The sequence below is a fragment of the Eschrichtius robustus genome, chromosome 2 (assembly GCF_028021215.1).
Source record: "Eschrichtius robustus isolate mEscRob2 chromosome 2, mEscRob2.pri, whole genome shotgun sequence".
In the NCBI taxonomy this organism is placed as follows: Eukaryota; Metazoa; Chordata; class Mammalia; order Artiodactyla; family Eschrichtiidae; genus Eschrichtius; species Eschrichtius robustus.
Genome location: NC_090825.1, coordinates 135,276,864 through 135,298,957, shown reverse-complemented (window position 1 = coordinate 135,298,957; position 22,094 = coordinate 135,276,864). Strand labels below are relative to the sequence as shown.

The window sequence follows — 22,094 nt, the reverse complement described above, 5'->3', positions numbered from 1 at the left end:
AGATTCTTAACCACTGTGCCACCAGGGAAGCCCAGATTAATAAATTTTGATGTATCAATACTTTAGGGAAAACTAACAATTTGTTCCTCGAGAGAGTTGTTGATTGCTTGGGATGAGAAAAATCCTCAACCAGTTTATTCACTATTCACATATTTTATTACTATTCTTGGCAACTAACTGTCATTTAAAAACCAAGAAATACCCTACATAATTTGCATTTTCCCATGTGTTGTTGTTTTGCATACCCTTCTTTACCAACCCCTATTCCCACACAGCTCTACCTCCTCCCCGCAAAAGACAACCATTTTCCTTTCTATGAATGAAGATCATGTTGCAGTTCCTTACTGTAATGACCTGCTTATCTATTCTTTACCTTTAAAACTGAGTAAGTCCTACAGGTATCATTAATCCAATAACTTGATTTTCATAAAGGACCTGAGGGGCTACCAGGTCTCAAACTGCCTTCTAAATCAAAGATTTAATGATGTTCTGCAGTTTTTAGATTAAATATACTTTATTAGGCACTAATTGTTTGAAAGTCTGGAACATGTATATCATAAAACTAATTTGCTGTTTCACTAGAACATGAATCTGAATTGTCATCTCCTGGTTCTGCTGTGTACGCCACATACATAGAAATACAGAGATAGATCTGTTCAATAAATTATGAGACGCACAAGACACACTAAAACTCTCACACTCTATGAATGTATTAACCACACAAGCACATGTGATTTCAATAAGCTGACAATGACAATGTTCTCCCAGGACTGCTTAATTTAGCATACCAGCTAATAAACTTTGGTTTGGGCACCACCTAATGGCAGAAAATATTTTTTTTTAGAACCTACTTTGTTTTGCTTCCTGAGGCTTGCTAATTTTTGTAGTTCAGTTTATACTGATTTAGAAAATGTTTGCTCTTCATCAACCTATATAAATAGTTTTAAGTGTTCAGTTTTTTTAAAAAGATAAAGCCTTACCTTGGAATAATAAACTACTTTTCACACTGGGAAAATGTGCCAATTAAATGCTTTAAAAAATTGTATTCGATCCTTAAATATTTAAATTGAGCCTCATAATTAAGACGTTTTCATTGAATCATCTTAATTAGGGGTTCCCAAACTTTTAAACCATACACATTTAATTTTTTTCAAGAGATGCCTGCCCGAACCTAGTGTTTGTTTCATGATTCAACAAAGAGGCAAAATATTTGGGATAATATAGAGCAGATAACTGATGTTTTAAGAAAAGGAATTTATTATTTACACCACTGAAATAGTCCCCCGTAAGAACAATACATACCATGTTTATTTGAAAGAATCAGATTCCTTTCAAATAGAAGAACTGTATAAAGCAATACTGTCAACACAAAACAGTGATCACATTACATATCTGCAGGCATAAGCATTGCAAATAAATTTTTTTTAAAATCTTATGGCTAGATATTTTCACTGCAACACAGTGTTTGCACTTAGAGAAGACAGAGCTGGAACAGAACAAAAACTTTTTGTTCATGCTTTTTAGGACTGAATCAGTGATACGTCCCATTTTAAAATGTACTGCCTTTAACTTCTTTTAGGACAACAGTTTTAGGCAGGAGTGCTTCTACTTGGCCACCACAAAGAAACACACTCTTGTTCCTTAGTTTCAGTCCTCAATCTCATGTTTTCTATTTGTCACACTATGACATATCTGTATCAGAGCAGACGTTTTCCAGTTTTACTCAAAGAACACTGACACACATACACACCAAACTGAGACAGCTCAGAATTTAGAGATGTAAGTAGTGGAGTAATAAGAGAAATTGTGTTTATGACAAAGGAGTAAGAAAAACTCTCAGTGGTTTTAAGCATACTAAACTAGGTTCCTTACTAAAAACTTTTCTTTTTTTGGTTTTAAAAACAGTAGTTTCAAGGTGGGTTTGGGCTTAGACAACAACACAGTGAGACAAAAACACAAGACATACTTATTTCCAAAGTCACAAAATGACATTGTTAAGCATACATTTTTGTCCACTTTTTGTGTGTGTGTGGGGAATAAAATTTAGTACTCTATGCTGGAGAAAATATTTTTCAAGAGTTACAGTATATTCATACAGGGGGAAAAAGGTGTTTTTTGTTTTTTGTTTTTTTGGCGTATTGCTATGATCTTCAAAAAATATAAAATTAAATTTACAAAAAACTGGAAGACCAAGTATAAGCAGTCTGATATTTGCTGCAGTGTCCAGCACTATCATAATGATCTTTAGCATAAAAGCAAAAAGAAGTTCATGGATCTCAAGTATCTTCAATAACTGCCAGTATAGCTTGTAACTACTGTCCTTGCTTCTTTGAGAGATACCTGCAAGAAATAAAATACGATGTCTAAGCTGTATCACATTAAATTTAAGTTAACAATCTAACTCTCCTACCCAAAGAAAGTTGTTTATTTCAATAACAAAACTTTTCAAGATAAGTAATAACTGTTAATAATCGCTAACACGTGTTGTTTATGTGCCAAGCACTGTTCTAAGTACATGCATTAATTCATTTAGTCCTCACAACAGTTCTATGAGTGTTCAGTGAGAACTTATTTCTATTTTACAGTCACAAAGAGGTTAAGCAACTTGCCCAAGTTCATACAGCAAGAAAGTGGCAGAGTTCAGATCGAAAACAAGGCTCTGGAGGCTACATGCTATCACTCCACACTGCCTTACTTCCAAATGTGAAAGCAATATATTAACTAGTATTATAATTTCCCCCCAAAACTCAAAGTCCATTTGAAGATCTTCTTGCATAAAGGTAGTGAGCCAAAGCTGCTAAAGAACTCTGATCAAGAGTGTAAAGATGCAAAGATGTTAATTCACCAAGCAAATTTTTCTTCATATTATTTTATAGGAGTCTACCAATAAATTAAAATGTTTACATCTCTATTTCTCACATTTATGAATTACTATACTCAGAGCTATGGGGATGGGGAAAGAGTTCTTAAAATCAGGAGACCTGGACAAGTTTTGATGGTAAAACTTGCTCACACTGTGGCATTTACTATCTCTATGACTTAGTTACACCATCTACAGGAAATGTGGATAAAAATGCCAGCCTTACCCTCCTAATAGGATTATGAGACTCTAATAAGAAGTATATAAATAAGTATTATGTAGGTATATAAGTACATAAGTATATGAGTGATCTGAAAAGCCAAAAGTGTAATTTGAAAAGCCAAAGTGTTATATTACATGAAGTTTCTTTTGTTGCTGTATTGGTGAAGTCAGCTCTTCAAAGATCTACTTCCAAAAAAGTACTTGCAGTACCTAATAATCCTGTTCACTTCTCCAGAGGTTTTTCCTGCCTCAAAATCTTGACGTTTATATGCAGTCCATATGTAGATTTGTACTTATGTTTGTGCTCAGAAAAAAGACTAGAAGACTAGACACCAAGCTGGTAACAGTGGTTATCTTTCATAATCACAAGTAATTGTTTCCCTAAAGGAATAAATTTTCTAATTTTTCTGATACACAGAGGTTACTTGTAATTTTTAACAGAAAACTTTTTAGTATATTTTATTTTATCCTGACATTATTTTACAGTATGAGAACACATTCATAAAAGAGTAACCCATTTAATGTCACAAAATAATTAACAGGTAGCATCACAAACATGTACTAGTCTCTCAAATCCTCTCTACTAGAGAAGTATTAAAGATCTTAAGAGATGTGGGTTTATGGACAAGTTAGAGGTTAAGAGAAAGGGAAAAATCTTCCAGGGGAGATGTCACTGGATTAGAAAATAGCTTTAGAATTCACCCATTTTAAACAAAAAATAAGAGTTATGTGTATACCAGAGCTGCCAGACAATTTTTTCATTCATTAATATAAAGAAGAAATGAATAAGCAATTAGCACTTACCTTTCCCAATATTTGTGATTTAGGTCCAAAAAGTCATCTAACTTTGCTATTTCCTTGAGGTACTGGGTTAATTTTAAAAGTTCTTTGTCTTTATCTCGATTTAGGTGTGCTTTCATAAAAGGTCTTATCTATTAGAAAACAAACATTATCCAACACTTCACATTGTAGTAAGAAAACTAGTACAAATCTACACTATTCTATCACTTAAATTACAGTTGAGATTAAAATATTACCAAGGCTGTCAATACTAAGAATTACTTTTACATTATCTCACTGACAGTCATGGTATGTTTATAGTAGAAGTTCTTCCACTTAATTTACCTTCTGTTATCTCTTCAGTCTGAACCTCACAACACCAGCTATCTTATAGCACTTGAACCTTATGTGGCTTCTCTACTTTGCAAAACTGCTTAGACTTTTCCCCCTTCTATCAATCCAGTTGCTTCTTACTAATTAAATAATCTCATTCACGTCACTTTATTCATAAAAAGGTACCCAATACAAGCTTGATCTACAGGGGAGTGAGATAAATTTTAACACTGATGATTTTCACATCAGTATTTTCTATGAAATTTCTATATAGCTAAAATATTACACATTTGTATAACCTATTTTCACTCACATTTTATCATAAGCATTTTTATCAGTAAAGTCTCCATTAAAATATTTTTAATTATATGAGTTTTCCCATAAAAATCAGCCATATTTTCTAAATTTTTAAGTTCAATATATTTTATGATAAAAAGTATTCATTTCAAAAGCATAAAAGTCAGGATGGTGGACAGGGTTGAAGACTATAATTAGTAAGGGATTTTACATCTTGACTTGAATGGTAGTTACATATGTTCTTTATAAAACAATTTGTTAAACTGCACATTTTATGCACTTTTCTTTATGTTACACTTCCAATAAAGAGTTCTACTTTTTTAAAGACACCAGCTCATCTATACAGCACTCAAGACAGCATTTCAAAAACTTTTAACTAATTTTAGATGAAATAATGTATCTGGGATTTGCTTCAAAATGCAGGTAAGGTATAGAGCAAACATCCATGAATTAACAAGTTGTTAAAACAGGATAATGCATACATGGGGGTTAGTTTATACAATTCAATGTAGTTCTTTTTATGTTTGAACTTTTCCATTATAAAAAAAATATCTTTTAAAAATCACACATACTCCTGTAAGGACTGAATAAATCATTTTAGTAAAGCATTAATATATCCTTATTGTGATTGGGAGAAAATGCAAACCGGTCAATTTTACATAGTGACATTTAAAAACAGATGACATTTAATCATTGTCACCTGTTGAGAACAATGAGCCCATAGGAGTCGTTACCGTATCTATCAAGGGTAGAGGTTTTAAATATTTTTTAATTTACTTCTCTGTCATTGGAAAAACACACCACCAGCTTGAAACAGTAAGAAGAAAATTTTCCCATACGTTCCAGGTTCTATTCACATCAGAACAGTTTAGGGCCAGGGACCTCCACAGCTGTTAGTCAGCTGGGCTCTGGCTGAAGGGCACCAAGAAGAGCTTTCAGAGTCTGCACAGAAGCAAACTCTTGTAGGAGATCCTAATTCCAAACAGGCAGCGCGGGCAGTGCTGCTTCACAGCAGCAGCAGTGACTGCAGGAGATCAAGAAAATTCTCTGCAGGGACCTGCTTAAGCCCTACAGTTAGGCGTAAATAGGCATGATATCAGAATGCAGTGAAATGAGTTTCAGCATAATCCTGGGCAATACTGTAATGTTTTAAAGTACTCCCTCATTTAAAAAGATTGTAAAGGCAACATATTGACTTCTAAACTATTAATATACAATGTACCAAAGTGATTCCAAGTATAGAAGCAGGAAGGGATTGAGACTGAAAGAGAAAGTACAGAGTCAGTGGCTGGTAAGTAAGATTTTCAACCCAAGGCCCTGCTAAGTTACTTTTACTTTCTAAACATTTGGTCTTAAGCACTATTAAGTAACAAAACTAAAATACCCCAAAAATTCTGGATCTAAAAGTTAAACTAGTTAAGTGGAAAAAATTCACCTAACTGACTTCAACTGTTTTAGTATAATCACTGTTCCATTCTTCAAGAATGATCAAAGTGATCACTAGAAGGGCAGGCAACATATATTACCACCGCTGCTCATATCAAAAAACATTTTTAGGAAATTAAGAATGTTTAGATTATCCGCATTCTCTTAAATCACCATTTCCTTATATAAATAATAAAAGTGAAGTTCAGAGTAACTACTGATTAATCCATGACCAAAATTCAAGTTCCTTTAGTTCAGTACTATATTCATAATTGACAAAGCCTCCTATGTTATATATTTCAAACCTTAAGATTAGCAAGCTTATATTAGAAGTTAACTATTTTAAAAATAAGCAGTCTTTAAGATATCTGTGAAATCTCTGAGATTTCTACCAGAAACACTATGGAACTGTGATAACAAAACAGAATTTAGAATATTTCACAATTTCAAAACCACTTCTATGTCAACGTGGGCAGATCATTAATTACTACCTTCTTAAAAGAGGCTTTCAAAAGGAGACATGCGAGAGATTACCTGTAGAATGCTTAAAAATACCTCTCCTGAATTAGAATTTTTGGAGGCAGAAACTTACATATTTTTAGGAATTCCTTCAATGATTCTACTGAGTACTCTGCTAAAAAACAAACAAACAACTTGCTCTAAAGTAACATAAAGAACTAGAAGTTTATATCATCATCTCTCTGCATCCAGAGATGAGGAGGGCCCAAACGTTGGCTGGGAAAATAATGTTTCTTCTAAAAACACACATGAAACTAATATATATATTTTTTAAGTTAAAGCTCTTCTCAAAAACCATTCCCTGTCTCACTTATATGTAGAATCTAAAACAAAAACAAAAACAAAACACATACATAAAGCCAAGCTCATACACACAGAGAACAGAAAGAACATACTGGTGGTTGCCAGAGATGGGTGGGTGGGAGAAATGGGTAAAGGGAGTCAAAAGGTACATACCTCCAGTTATAAAATAAATAAGTCATGGGGATGTAAGGTATAGCACAGCAACTATAGTTAACAATACCATACTGCATATTTGAAAGTTGCTAAGAGAGCAGATCTTAAATGTTTTCATCAGAAGAAAACATTCTGTAACTATGTATGGTGACAGATGTTAGTTAACTAGACTTATTGTGGTGATCATTTCACAATATAAACAAATATCAAATCATAAATTATGTTGTATACCTGAAACTAGTATTATACCTCAGTTAAAAAAAATTTAATCATTCCTTAAATACCATGACTTTACCTCCTTTCCAGTACAGACACCATTAGTTTCATACAAAATTTGGCTTAGATCAATTGAATCTTTCCTCAAGACTGAAGAACGTACTTTTGTACCTTATACCTCATAAACTACACACAGGAAAAGCACTTCTCCTAAAGCCTCAAACAAAGGACAGCATAACCACCAGTCTACACCAAGTACTTTTCTTCCAAGTCAACAGCTTTTATATTTGTGGCAATTCACTACCTAGATTAATATTCAGTCCCTAAACTATCCTCATTGTACACTAAAGACCACATCAACAGTCTGTACGGAGAGCTTCAAAAATCTACCTTCTTCAAGTTTTTCTCTCTTGTCTTTTAAAGTCATCAAGAATTCAGCTGGTGGGGACTTCCCTGGTGGCAGAGTGGTTAAGAATCTACCTGCCAATGCAGGGGACACAGGTTCAAGCCCTGGTCCGGGAAGATCCCACATGCCGCAGAGCAACTAGGCCCGTGCGCCACAACTACTGAGCCTGTGCTCTTGAGCCTGCGAGCCACAACTACTGAGCCCACATGCCACAACTACTGACGCCCACGCACCTAGAGCCCGTGCTCTGCAACAACAGAAGCCACCGCGATGAGAAGCCCGCGCACCGCAACAAAGAGTAGCCCCCGCTCACTGCAACTAGAGAAAGCCCGCGCTCAGCAACGAAGACCCAACGCAGCCAAAATAAGTAAATTAATTTAAAAAAAAAAAAAACAAAACATTAAAAAAAAGAATTCAGCTGGTGGAAAAGTTCAGGACTGAGATTAAAAGTATCTTAGTGTCAGGACTTACACTACAAATGGAGACTCCATTTGCATTGTACCATAATACAGAGCTATCTTTTCCATTTTCATATTGTATTTACACATAGGCAACCACAGGTACCAGCTCTAGCCTGCGCTCTAGAGCCCACAAGCCACAACTACGGAGCCCACATGTCACAACTACTGAAGCCTGTGCGCCTAGAGCCGGTGCTCCACAACAAGAGAAGCCCCCGCTTGCCACAACTAGAGAAAGCCCACACGCAGCAACAAACACCCAACACAGCCAAAAATAAATAAATAAAATAAATTTATGTAAAAAAAAAACATTAGAAAAACAAAACAAAACAAACCATCTGGATGAGTTGGTTAACTAAGGAGATACCAAGCAAAAAAAGAGAATGCTCAATTTTATATGAATTTTTCTAAACACTTAAGCTTTTCTTGCCAGGATAATACACTACTTCCAAAAATTTATAAAATTCAATAGTGCTAACGTTCTACTACATAATCCAGCATATGTGAGAACAGCAAGTAAAATTATGTCTTACCTTTAGTCCATTCTGTGGGTTCATTAGAAAATTTCTTCCTATGTCATCAAACATGATGGTGTTTTTTTTGCTGTAAAACTCCGAAAACTTTCCCCATATAACACCAAGAGGCTTTACCTTAGAATAAAAGTTTAGATTTAACTCAAATTTCATCAATAGTTCATCCTTTCTTAAAAGCAGAAATACTGCAAAATGCTCTGCAGAACTATGCCAGAGCGTTCCTTTACCATGAGACAGTGATGGCTGGCTGTGTGAACAGAACAGAACCAAGATGCAACACACTGTAAGGGACAATATATCTCTCAATGTCAACTTCTGAAAGGTCTGTTCATGTCTAATGGAACTAAGCCCATTATAAGACTTCCTATAATTTCAATATGAAGATTTGGGATCAAAAAAAGTATTTAATTTTTAAAAAATCTAGTATTTGTTTAGAGGTCTGCTGAGCATTCACATGTCCCCTCAGGGCTTGAGGTTTCACATGGGGTCTGTTTTCAAAACTAGAAAACCTTAATGACAATGTACCTCATTCTTTTATTACAATATTTATATATTTTGTAAAGGAAAAATGGACTTTCTCCTTAGTTCAGTGGTATAGGTGCACAATTTCTAGGGCATCTGATTATTTAACTTCAAAACACTGTAATTTGTAAATTCTTGCTTTTATTTCTGAATTCTTAAAATGAGCCTTCAAAAAGGTAGTTCCTCAGTTATTCATATCTATTGATACCTGCATAAATTCTCTGTAAGATCACACAAGAAATAATAGTGATTGCTTGAAGGAAGGAAAGTTAAGTGGCTGGAGGGTCCAGGAGGGAGGAATACTTTTCACTATACACTTTATTTGTGAATCATGTGAATATATTTTACACACTCACAAAAATATTTTAAATACATTAACTTTTAGAAGAAAAAGTACTTTTTGCTGAAGGCAGTAGTCTCATTGATGGTAATGTGAGATTATATGATGATAATAATAATTATATGAGATTAAATGGTAGTAAATAAATGGTGACAAGGGTTGTCATTAATTTTAAAATGTTTTTTCTCCTCTATAATTTCTTTTAATATGGAGAAAACCTTTTATTTTCCTTAGTGTCCTCATTACTGCAAAAAATGTTATTCAAATATTTTAATTTCACTAAAATTTTATTTGCTGTATTTGTCTGCACTATTTGTTTACTACTGAAACAAACCCCCCAAATACTTGAAGCCAAATATATAGAAACTGACACAATAAACCAGATTCTTGGTTTTCTTAGCCAACATAAAGCCTCAAAAAATATAAGAGCTTTATGACACCAATGGTTAGAAATCCTACATCTTCTTAAATAGTGCTGTCATTTTGCAATTAGGGCAAGCACCATATGTTCTCCAAAACATGAGCTACCTTGTTTTCAATTAGAGAAGTAATATTGCTGACTGTAGAAAAAAATCTGAAAACACAAAAAAGCCCAAAGGAAAATATTTAATTACCTATAATCCAGTTAGTACCAAAGAATGCAACTAGATATTCTGATATATTTCTCCAGTCTTTCTGATAAACAGCAGCAACCTCAAAGAGTTCACAGATCTTTTGTTAAGCTAAGGGAACCCCTGAACCAAACAACGGTTAAAAACTATTTTCTAACAGTTTGCAAATACTGCTAAAATACTTCTTTCACTTTAATAATGTATCATGAAAAATTTCTGAAGTACTAAATACTGCATCAAATAATTAGCTGCATTCCATTAAATGGACGAACAAAAATGTGTACAACCAACACACTACTGCTGTAGGGATTTGTTATTGAGGATTTCTTTTTATTCCTTTAATTTTTCATTATTATAAACACTCCTGTTTAACACTTCCCAAACTTCTTTTTACTGTTTAGACTTTGTACATGTACCACTTTAGTAGGTAATAAATTATATTTTTCCTTGATGTACGCAGTATTTCCTTTATTGAAAACTCCACACACACATAAACAATTCTATTTATGACTTTTATGACTTTGACAATTTTAATACTGTCTTCCCTAAGCATTCCTAGTTTGCTAAGTTCTCCCCAATTCCTATTAGTCTGTGTTTCCAAAAGGTATGGACCATGTCTCCTCATCTCTTTATTCCCAACAGTGCCCATTACAGGGCCTTGCAGATCATAGAAGTTCATAATATGACTAGTTACTTGACAAGTAAACAAAGTGAAGAACCTTAATCTTTTTAGCCCAACTCTTTCCTGATGGTTCTTATTGCTTTCTCTAGGGCTTCACGTACATCACCCCAAAGTACATGCATCATGATATATCTGCTTTTATTTATCAGTTTCATAGAGGGCAGGGCAAGTGTGTCCTGGTCTGTTTCTAGTATCTTCCTTGACAACATTCAGTATTTTTTCACACCTACTCTGTCTTTAGCAACACTGTGCTGTTATCATCACAGGACAATTAACCATGACCTTTCTTGACAGTCCTTCCTCAAGATCCTTAACTTTGTCACTAAAATTCAAATCTGTTAACCTGAAATACATCTTCCTATGTCAAAACTCAACTGATATTTTATTATCCACTCAGATGTATTTCTAAACTCTGTGTAGTTTATTCCATCACTATAAATATAAAAGTACACCAGAAAACAAGCAAGTCTTTCAATAAAAAGTAAAATGACTTCTTACATCTATTAATCCTCTCCTTGGAGTATGCACTGTTATCATAGCAGCACTGTCCAACATGAAGGTTATCTTGTAATTTGCATTTGTACTCACTCCCAGCTCCTATAAATACAAATATTCATGTGGTTAAAATACAATAATGTGGAAAATTCCAGGCTTTATGAAAAGTCCAGCTATAATTTCCCATAATGCCAACTTTCTACCCCCCTGGCTACCACACCTTGCTCAACAACTAGCAAGCATTTTAGTTTCACGAAGCAAAATCGATAAATGGTAGTCCAAAGAACCCTAGTCTATTTAGCTCCAAAATGAGGGGCCCTTTTCAATGTACTACCAGAAACAGGTTACTTCCCAATTTAATATTTTAGAAGAGCATCACTCCTTTAAGTATCACATACCAGAGAAAAGAAGGAAAAGAAAGTATTAGCGTAAAATGGGAGAAAGAGGAGAGGAGGCTTTGCTGTACTTTTTCTTGAAAAAGACATAGGTAATCAATGCAAACCACCATTAAGCAGACTTTAAACACACCTCTAACTCCTGATACTGGCATTTGTTTTGCTACTAAATGCCCTCCAATGACAATGAAATTAATTCAATTCGGAACTTTCTAAAAAGACAATGCAGTTTCAAAACGTTCTTAAATGGATTGTTTTCTAACACTTACTTTCATTTTAGCTTCAATCCACTTCATATTTGTTGCAGCTAAAACATGAGGAATGATAACACAATATGTATGAAAAGCTTGAATTTCATTTAAAAAATATTTCTTCTGTATAAATCAGTTAAGTTTTCTAAGCAAGACTAAAAGTTCAAATACATCACAAATAATCCCTAGCATATTTATGGTAATTTCCTTTTAACTATTTATAAAAATAAACTTATTTTGGTATGTCTTCAAGACAATAACATTGAAACAACTTTTATCTAAAAGATAAGGTAACCAATGCTCAAAAGAACTCTGAACCTAGGAAATTCATAAATCAAGACCTAACCACCCTTTTAAAAACAGCCCTAATACTGTTCTCTATTAGTTCTAAACTTGAATTTAGGGTGCCTGGATCTCCATTTTCTTCTGCGTTCCTACTGCCAGGCAACACCCAGGTATATATGTCAACATAAGCAGATTAATGTTATGTGTCAGAAGTTTATGCTGAAGACTGCTAGGCTGAAGACTGTCAAAAAATGCTAATGAAAATTAGCATTTTGCCAGGCTCAGCAAACTTAGTGCTCATTGAGTCCAGCAGCTTTTAACAAGAAGTCTGAGGCAACTAAATTCACAAACCCTATCTATGTCACGTGCCTGCTCATTGTCAGACACCAACCACTTCTGAGATCACTGATAAAAATGCAAACTTCAGTTTTATGTGCCCTACTCATCTCAAGTTATTGGACTAAACTATATAGGTATTACAAAGTAAAATGTTTAAAAATGGAAAAAGGAGTTCAATTATTTAAAGTGTGTATATGAGTGTGTGTATATTATTTAAGGGCAAAGAGGTAGCTGAGTCCTCAAAATAAAAATCTTTAGCACACATACAAGAACCAAAATCACCTTACATGCAAAACTGGTCAGTTGAACTAAAATTTTAGAGATTGATGTATCTACAATGACAACAATCAGGCGATAGGGAAAAACAATTTTTTTAATTCAGAATATACTTTAGGACTATAATCCCCAGATGAAAAACAGAAAGATTTACAGCTAATAAAAAGAGTTTCTAATTATTAAGAAACTATTACATGTCAGACATGTTACTAGTTGCTATACCAATATTTTATTCTTACAACTACCCTGTAATATAGATTTATTTATCTTCATTTCTCAGATGAGGAAGCTAAGGCTCAGAGCAATTAACTGACCTGTCTAGTGTCACAAAGTGAGGTCAGAGCCAGGATTAAAACCCTATTCTATTTAGCTCCAAAATGAGGTGCTCTTTTCAACGTACTACCATGAAATTCATTTTTTTTTAAAAATTTATTTTAAACATGATTGTAAAAAGTTCTCAAAGTCCCTAAGTCTACTCTAACATTTAGAGGATAAACTTTTTTCTCAAAGGTCATCTCAGATGTCAGAGTTGCTGAACAAAAAACTGCTTCCCAGAAAGCTTTCTTCTCTGTATCTTAAAAACCAGAAAATTACGTATTTAACTACGTATTGAATTGTAATGGCTATGCACTCATAGTAACACTAAACTATTGAGATACTCTGATTATAAAAGAAAATACAAAGGAAATTTACAAACTGCAGAACAACTATGTGGCCTCTCATCAAAAACCTAGTACGATTACCATCTTTAGGGATTTTATTTAATTCACAATTAGGATAGCTCTTTTCTGCTTATGACATTGCCAAGAGGTAACTTTAAATGTCTGTGGGAAGGTGAGATGTAAATCAATACACTCCCCTTCCCTTTTCAGAAAGTCGTGCCACAAAAAGATTGTCACCTGAACTAAACAGTGTGCTCAGTAATGTAGTAAATTTACTTTTTGGAGCAAACTCACTGTTACCACAGACCTGTAAGTTCCAGGAATGGCAGACCACAAGCTGAGTAACATTGCTTTAGCCCATTTATTGATTTTCCTTGAGTAAATTCATATTGCCTTTATTTCTGAACTACATCACTGTAAAATTTTTTTTAATACTTACCTTTCTCCAAGTGTTTTGAGACTAGAGTGACAAAGAAAGGAGAAAGCAACAATATACTAAAGCATCAAAGATTCTATAGCAAAGATCAGAAAGAAAAGATCCTAATCAAGGTGGGGTCTTGTGATAATAAGGCCATTTTTTTTTCCACACCATAATCTACTCTCTTCCTATATTTAATTATTTCAGTGGTATTTGGCAAATACACATAAGTTTATATTGTGATGCAAGAAAGTCAAACATGCTTCATCAGAAATTTGCAAAATGTAAAATTTAAGTCACATTTTATAAAGCAGAGTAATATAGGAACAACCTTATTTTCATGGAAATCTGAACAAGAAATATAGCTTACACCAAATAACAATGTCATAATCCTCATATGCAGATGTTAGGAATTCATGAAGATATGGCCGCATTAATTCTACCCCAGTCTCTGCACAAGACCTATGGTCTAAAAGAAAATCAGTTAGAGATGATGATTAGTTTATTATCATGGACAAGTACCTAATATCAATTAAACTTCTGAAATGTAACAGAAACACTCAAATACAAACTACTTCAGACTAACTTACATCAGCTGACAAAGGGATGTCTTCAAAGCACACAATTCAATATTCTTGCAATCCAATTTTAATTGATCAATTCTCTTCAATTTGCAAAGACCGATACCCAGAATTCAGGTTTACATAATAAACAGTAAATTTTTTTCTCATCTAATCTCTAAAACGTAGATGTTATTTTAGGATATGAAAAACTAGGGCCACATATACTCACTTTTTAGCCATTTACCTACCAAATATAATCATATTTCACCAAAATAACAGGTTTGATTAATTTAATAATCAAATTTTTAAAAAAATTTACGCTAACTTATGACATGTACTTAAAGTTAAGGATTAGAGGTAAATAAATTCATTCTAATATCAGGAGTTAACTAATCATTTCTGGCAATATTAGAGGATGAAAGAACAAATTTCTTTTTTTGTTGACATGAAATTTTAAATTCAAGAATCTGCCTTGAACATAATTAAATAGAAAACCAGGAATAAAATATCAAAAATGATTTTTAAATAATCATAAAATGTTAAGTGTTAATCAATAAGGAATCACTTGATTAAATTATCACACATCCATAAACTAGAAAAGCGCCTGACCAAAAAATACATATATTTAACTCTCAATGAATGTTAAATGACTGCGATGTTCAATATATCATTAAGTAAGCATAAAAAGGACATACATACAAACACCCTGGAAGATGCACATAAAAATATGAGTAGTCATCTTTGGATCCTGGGATTACAGATGACTTCTTTTTTCCCTTACAATAAAATGATTTACTTTTAAAATAAAAAGAAAAGCTTTCAAATATTTCATATTGCAAGGGAAAAACAAAGAAATAAAAGGGGAAAATGCCATTGTGGATAACAGAAGATGGAGCACAGTTTTAGCTGACTTACCAAATAATGTATAATCAACATCTAGTACCAAAAGTTTTTTCCCTTCCCTGGGAGGATTCAAAATTTCCACTTTGTACTCTTTTACTCTGCGGGAAATTTTCAGTAGGTTTTCCTCCCTAACGAAAAATAAAATCAGATGAAATATTCACTTTTTCTCAAATTACAACCAATTTCCTTTGATGATGAAAAGCACTCACCTATTTTCTACTTCAACTACTTCATCTTCAATATCAAAGTCGTTAATAACATCATCATTGTCAGGAGGTGGACCTAAGACATCTTCCTATTAAGATGAAGAATAGTTTTGTTTGACCATATTATCATTAACATAACAAATACATTCATAGCATAAAAAACAAATAAGAGGTACAATTTGAGTCCAAGAGTCTTGCAAGCACACACTACGGGAAAACGTCCACATTTTATATTTTGTTATATATGTTCACTGGGCAGATTTACCATGTTAAATTTGACCATTAGCACTACTACTACACTTACAGCTAGCTATACACTAACAAATTTCCCAGTATTTGCTTTCTGCTGAGTTAATAACACATTCATTGTGCAGCTTTTACTTTTCATTGACTGCTAAACTGACAATTTCACCACAATGAAAACTATGATACAACAGTGTGATATAAACCATAATATCTTCAAAGGGACAAATGGTAACAAAAGTAAACATTTACCAAGCTCTCCTCACGAGTTCCCATCATCATGATTTTAGTATTTGGTTTCAGTTTGAGAGCTCCAAGCTTAACATCATTTTCTGCAGGTTTGCCTACAATACAAGCAAATGACTGTTTTCTCACTAAAGTTCAGGTGCTGGTTTCACTATCCCATTACACAAAACCCTAACATTAAAAGGTTTGGTACAGATTCCACAGCAAGTTTTCTTCCTTAAATTAACAAACTGTTACTGCTGAATTAGTAATTTCTAACACACTAAGAAGTAGTAATTAACACAAGGTTGGAATTTTTCCCAAACTCTTAGAGGAACACCTTTAATTCAACTAACTAAACAAAATAAATTCATGTTTTATTCTGTTGTTCAAGATGAAGATGACTGTTTTCCAGAAAGTCCTGAAAATTGAGTGCCTGAGATTACTGTACATTTACTGCTACTCAGAACTCACCGTTCAATGATAAGACAAACACCTTGAAAGTGCCTTTTAACTGAATGTGAACACTGCCTATAATTTTCAAATCATTATTACTTTTGAAACAGAAAAGATAATTTGGGGAGAGTAAAAGGCCCAAGCTGTAATGAAAAGGCTGTGCTAAAAGACACATACTAGAAATTACACTGGGGACTTCCCTGGTGGTCCAGTGGTAAAGAATCCGCCTTACAAAGCAGGGGACGCGGGTTCGATCCCTGGTCAGGGAAATAAGATCCCACATGCCGCGGGGCAACTAAGCCCGCGCGCCACAACGACTGAGCTCGTGTGCCTCAACTAGAGCCCGCATGCTATAAACTACAGAGCCCATGCACTCTGGAGCCTGCGTGCCACAACTAAAGAAAACCCGTACACCAAAACTAGAAAGAAGCCCACACGCCACAAAGAAAGATCCCGCATGCCTCAACGAAGATCCCGAGTGCCGCAATTAAGACCCGACCCCGACACAGCCAAAAAAAAAAATTAAATAAATAATATATAAGTCTTAAAAAAAAAAAAAAAAAGAAAGAAATTACACTGTTTACCTGGGACTTCCATGTCACAGGTTTAACAAGCAAACATCAACTGTCAGAGGAAATCAAAAGTAATCTTAATAGTGGTGGTATTTTCAGGTATCCTTAAATACTCTTACTTGTACCATCAAAAAAATTTTAGGGATATCCCTATCAAAGAAATCTCCAAGAGGAAAGACTTATTAAAGTGAACAGATAATAGCTATTATAAAGATTCATAAATATATCAATGCAATAAATTTGAAGAAGGGAGAAAATTACCTTTAACTTTGAGTCCAAGTAACTTCTGGCGTTCTGGTAGCACTCCCGTAAGGGTCTTGAGAAACTGTTTGAGATCTAGCACAGTATCATCTTCTGAAAGTGTGGTCACTGAATATTCCTGTCCACCCCATTTTACAATGATAGGAAGAGCCATCCTTGAAGCATACGATGAGGCAGCTTTTGTTCAGAAAAAGATACCTAGAAAGAAAGGCATATACAATTTAAAATAGATATATCAAAGATGTATGTAAACTTGTAACTTTAAGTTTTATAAACTGTGTCATTTGAGTCCTATTTTACAACTTGATGGTAGAGAAACAGGATTTTCTACTTACAGAAATGTTATCAGAATGCAAAAGTTATCAGGAGTCAAAGTTAAAATTCTCCTACCCTCTCAATTTTTGGCTTAAAGTTACAACTTCCTAATATTCTATCAGATTCTCCCTGTTCAAGTGGAAAGCTGCAATAAATGAGCTAACTATTCCTCCCTCTCTGATCAGGTTTATGCTACTGGCAAGTTCCTCCATGATGGACCGTCCATGTTCATTTACCATGTGCAAGGTAGGACAGTGAGTTGTTAAGAGCATAAACTCTAGAGACAGATTACCTGGGTTCAGAGCTCAGCCCTCCCACTTATTAGCTATTTAACCTCAGAAAGCTAACTGACTCTTAGTGCCTAGGTTTCCTCATCTGTAAAATAGGGATGCTAATACTACCTACTTCTCAGGGTTCTTAAGAGGAATAAATTAATTTTTGTAAGTCACATACTACCTGGCACATAGTAAGCTCTAAACAAGTAAGTACTGGTTACATAAATTGTTTTAAAAACTAGAACTGAAGTGTTCCAGGCACTGCGCTAAATAAATAGTAAGTGGCCATTATTTGTTTCATATTTAATACACTGGACAGTTTTTACTCAATCTCCTTTAACAAGGTTGTTTGATAAGAACTGTCCCTCTTTTACAATTAAGGAAATAGGAGTTCAGAGAGGTTATGTAATCTGCTCATGGGCACACAGCTGATAACAGAACAAGTCTTCTGACTAAATCTCATGTTTCTTCCCTTACACAACTGTCTCTCTTGAATTGCATCTACAGGAGTTAAGGCACCAAAGATCAGTAAATACAAAACCTACAGGCACAGATATAAGTACACAAAGATTATATAGCAGCTGCCACTCATCAACAATAGCATGTAGGTCTCCTCCCCCCATAAAGCTTTCTACCAGTTTTCATAGGTTTGTTCCCCCAACAGGTCAGAGAACTAGATTTTCTAATCTCAAAGTACTGGTATTTCCAAATGCTGTCATATATTTAATACAACATTTGACTTCACTCTTCAAGTATTACAACCAACTGCAAGAAAGAAGGCAAATTATAAATCTTAACATGCAAATGTAATTTGGAAATTTAAGGTGTCTTCAACATGCCCATTAGAAAAGAGCACCGTAAATTCACTTACATTTATTCTATGTTTACAACCTGCTCTACTAAAACTTTAAAGAAGATGTGTTACTTTAGGGCAGTGTATTCTATTTGGAGAGAACTTGCTCTAACAAACGTTTTAATCCTCAATAAAAAGCCAAATGGCCCTTCTGAGTCAAACTGAAATATCATTTAAATATTATTTTTCTGTGAGAAGTGGAAATAAAACTGAAAATTTACAAGAGCTAGGAATGCAAGTAGCACTAATACAGCATATTGTGTTGGGCAGAGCAGAACATGTGAAGTGAGATCACCTGAACTCTAGGTGAGCGTGGACAAGTCACTGCAACTCTAGACCAGTGTTCTCAAAGTGTGGTTCCCAGACCATCCAACAGCACTGACCCCGCTTGGTAACTTGTTGGGAATGTAACTGGGTCTGGTGAGAAGAGACCTAGCAAATCTGTGTTTTAACAATCTCTGTCTTCCCCTCTCCCATCTCTGAGGCATGCTAAAGTTTGAGAGCCAGTGCTCTAGGCTCTTCAGTTTTCTCAGCCTTAAAAAAAAAAATGTGCCAGATGGCATGGGCTCTATGTGCTTAGTAAAACAGTATACAAACGTCATCACCCATGCCACAAGTGGGATCTCCAAGTTGACAATTGCTCTAAAGGACCAAGCACAACAAAACAAACACCATAAAAAATTTTACCGCATAAAGTCCTTAAAACTGTTTTTCAAAGTTACTGAACCTCATTCCTTCAATATTCAGATCATTAACAACAATGGAGCAATGCAATGCAAATGCATGAGTCATTTTATGTTTTCACATTTAGCCTTCTTTCTTACACAATTTTAATGTTTTGTATCACTGCAGACCCTATCAGATTTATAAACTGAAAAATGATTTTAGGGGTAAATGTGGCAATCAAACCCGAAAAAGTAAGCAAGGAGCACACCTTTATGGTGAAACTACAGTCAAGAACGGCTGTTTGGGTAAATTCTTCTAACATACAGTGGTGACTTGCCTAGTCAAGGCAGGAATGTTTACTTGACAAGAATAGTGTTAATCCCTGCGATAACAGCCGTGACATCACTTTGTATACTATAAAAAGCAATACGAATGGTGGTGAAGATAGGAAAATGATAACATGCTCAACAACTTAATTGAATAATCTCATTTAATCTTCACAATCCTAAACTGACAACTACTGTCTTCATTATACAGACTAAAAAATTGAAAAACAGGAAAAACAAATTGCCCGAGACCACACAACTAAAAAGTAGCAAAGGCAGTTAATTTGAAAGTAACAGCAGCAAAAGTTAACACCTTGGGAATTGAGGGGAGGGAGTTAAATTTAAACACGCCCAGTAAAGGGTAACTGTTGAAGTACCGTCAACTCCTCCTCGGGAGAGCAGGGCAGCAGCAACTGCGAGGGAGTGCAGAGAAGAGAGCTGTGGGAAGTGACTGGTATGAGACAGCACAGAAGGCAGGCAAAGACCCCAAAACCCGAGAGGGCCGGGATACGTTCAACAGGGAGGAGGGAGAGACGGACAAACCCTAGAAGAGGGAGGAATAAAGGTTTGGGGACGCAAAATACACTGAGGCGCCGGAAGCCCTCCACCTAGGTGACGAGGCTGGATGGGAGGGCGTCGGCCCCTGTGAAGAGCCGGCCGGGGCCGGAGGCCGGGGCCGGAGGCCTGGGCCGCGAACCTGGGCAGCCGCGGGCGGGGCCCCCACGAGCAGCCACCAGCCCGCCCGCCCGCCCACAGTGGAGGCCGGGTCGCGAGGACAGCAAAGCTGCATCCCCCAGCCCCACGGCGCGCCGTGGTGCCCCGCATCCCCTCACCTGGGGCGCGGCGGAACCGGCAGCAGTGAACGCAGAAACCGACCGCAGCGGAATCCAAGGCGACCGGAAGTGAGAGGCGGGGACCGGAACCGGCTAACGAACCGGAAGTTAGGGTTTGAAACGGAAGCGCTCCGGAGAGTGGAAGGCCGCTTCCCTTGTTTCTCTTTGGGCAGTGATGTTACATAGTCGTTGCCAGGGAGTTCCTCACCGCGACAGGGAACCAGGCCTTTCCGAGAATGTGACCGCTGTACGGATGCCTGCGAGTCCCGGACGGCTTCCGCCCGCTCGCCCGTTCTGCGCATGCGTCCGCTGGCGGGCTTTGAGTTGGGCAGGCCCTGCGGGGGTATGAAGTCTCTGGTATTGTTTCGCCAAACTCGGAGCTGGAGTCGGTGCGCTGGCTTCCCTAGGTGTGCTGAGATCTTCCTGGGACTCGGGCCTAAGAATTGTGTGGCTTTGTCATGTTCCGAATGAGGCCTGAAAGGTGATGTTTGAGGACTGAAAACTTGAGAACTCTACCTGGCACCAGGGGCCACCAACACTAGTAATTTCAGGAGTTCAGAATTCTACCCGTTTTACCCAATCGAAGAGGAAACTGAGGATCGTCAGGGAAGGGGCAAGCCCAAGTCTCAGAGAACCAAGGAAGCAAATCTCATGAGAGCTGCATCGAGATTACTGTAGTCTTGTATGGAATTAGTCTCCACCCGCCCATTCCCAGGTCCATTCCATCTTCCTGCAGAATGCTAAGAAAGCCAATTACAAACCCTGACAAAAGAATTCCAGGGTTTAATGGAAATTCGGAGCAGCCGCTGTCTGGTACAGCGAACTCCCAACGTGCATCACTTTATGATAGGCAAGAAAAAGAAGTTAATAATTGCCCACTAGATTCTTGTATGTGGCGGCAAACAAAACTTAGGTTTTGAAAAGGAAGGGAAAGGGAGAAAATAATATTGGCCCCAAGTATGCACTAGTCCTTGAATTACTTGTATTTTTCCTTCTACTTGACAGCAGTGTCACTGATCCATGTTTCCCTTTTGGCTGTCATGGAACAGAAGCAAAGAGCCAAGTTTTGTGTCTTAACAGTTTTTTAGTCAAGACACAAACTATTTTACGTTTTCCTTCCCTCTTCTGGTAATTTTTATTGCGCTAGTAATGTATGAATATCTGCTTATTTTTAAAAATGAAACATATTTTCAGCAACAAGTATTCCCGCTATCCTTCAAAAAATGGGAAACGGAAAACCCAAAGTTAAAAGAATTTGTACAAAAGTCACACATTAGCAGTCTAGCCAAAGAGATGGCCAAAAGACAAGGGACTGGACTCCAGAATGAATTTTCTTTCAACCCAATCTCTTTTTTGCTTTGTTCACGTGCCAAACAGCTTCTTGGCGACTTTATATTTTTGCTGTTGTGGTTAGAGAAACTTGTTTTTGTTAACATAACGGTGAACTAAAACATTTTTAAGCTTCACTAATTCTAAACAACAGGATACATAAGGAGGTTCCTTTTAATCATGGAATAGCCATTGTGCAGAGTCTGATAAGTCTGGTATTACTAGAGTGTAAATAATTTAATAATTACAAATTATCTAGCCAAGTGTTGAACAGTAGTATTTCTCAG

The 22,094-nt window shown here is 35.8% G+C and overlaps 1 protein-coding gene across 1 annotated transcript; it reads right to left on the bottom strand.

Moving 5' to 3' along the window:
- Positions 1-1,141: 1,141 nt before the first annotated feature.
- Positions 1,142-20,713, bottom strand: UBLCP1 (ubiquitin like domain containing CTD phosphatase 1). The gene is made up of 11 exons (XM_068536309.1): positions 20,479-20,713; positions 17,211-17,408; positions 15,949-16,040; positions 15,457-15,542; positions 15,260-15,375; positions 14,152-14,250; positions 11,820-11,857; positions 11,159-11,257; positions 8,506-8,622; positions 3,887-4,014; positions 1,142-2,340 (listed from the first exon to the last, which is right to left on the bottom strand). Exons 2-11 carry the CDS (start codon positions 17,362-17,364, stop codon positions 2,313-2,315), a joined length of 957 nt encoding a protein of 318 aa, XP_068392410.1. The 5' UTR covers positions 17,365-17,408; positions 20,479-20,713; the 3' UTR covers positions 1,142-2,312.
- Positions 20,714-22,094: the final 1,381 nt, after the last annotated feature.

Coding starts and splice junctions, on each gene's coding strand:
- UBLCP1 (XM_068536309.1), bottom strand. CDS start 17,364: ATGGCTCTTCCTATCATTGTAAAATGGGGTGGACAGGAATATTCAGTG. Junction 16,041..17,210: donor ACTTGGACTCAAAGTTAAAG/GTAATTTTCTCC, acceptor CTTGTATTGTAG/GCAAACCTGCAGAAAATGAT. Junction 11,858..14,151: donor TTATGACATTGTTATTTGGT/GTAAGCTATATT, acceptor CTCATGTTTTAG/CTGCAACAAATATGAAGTGG.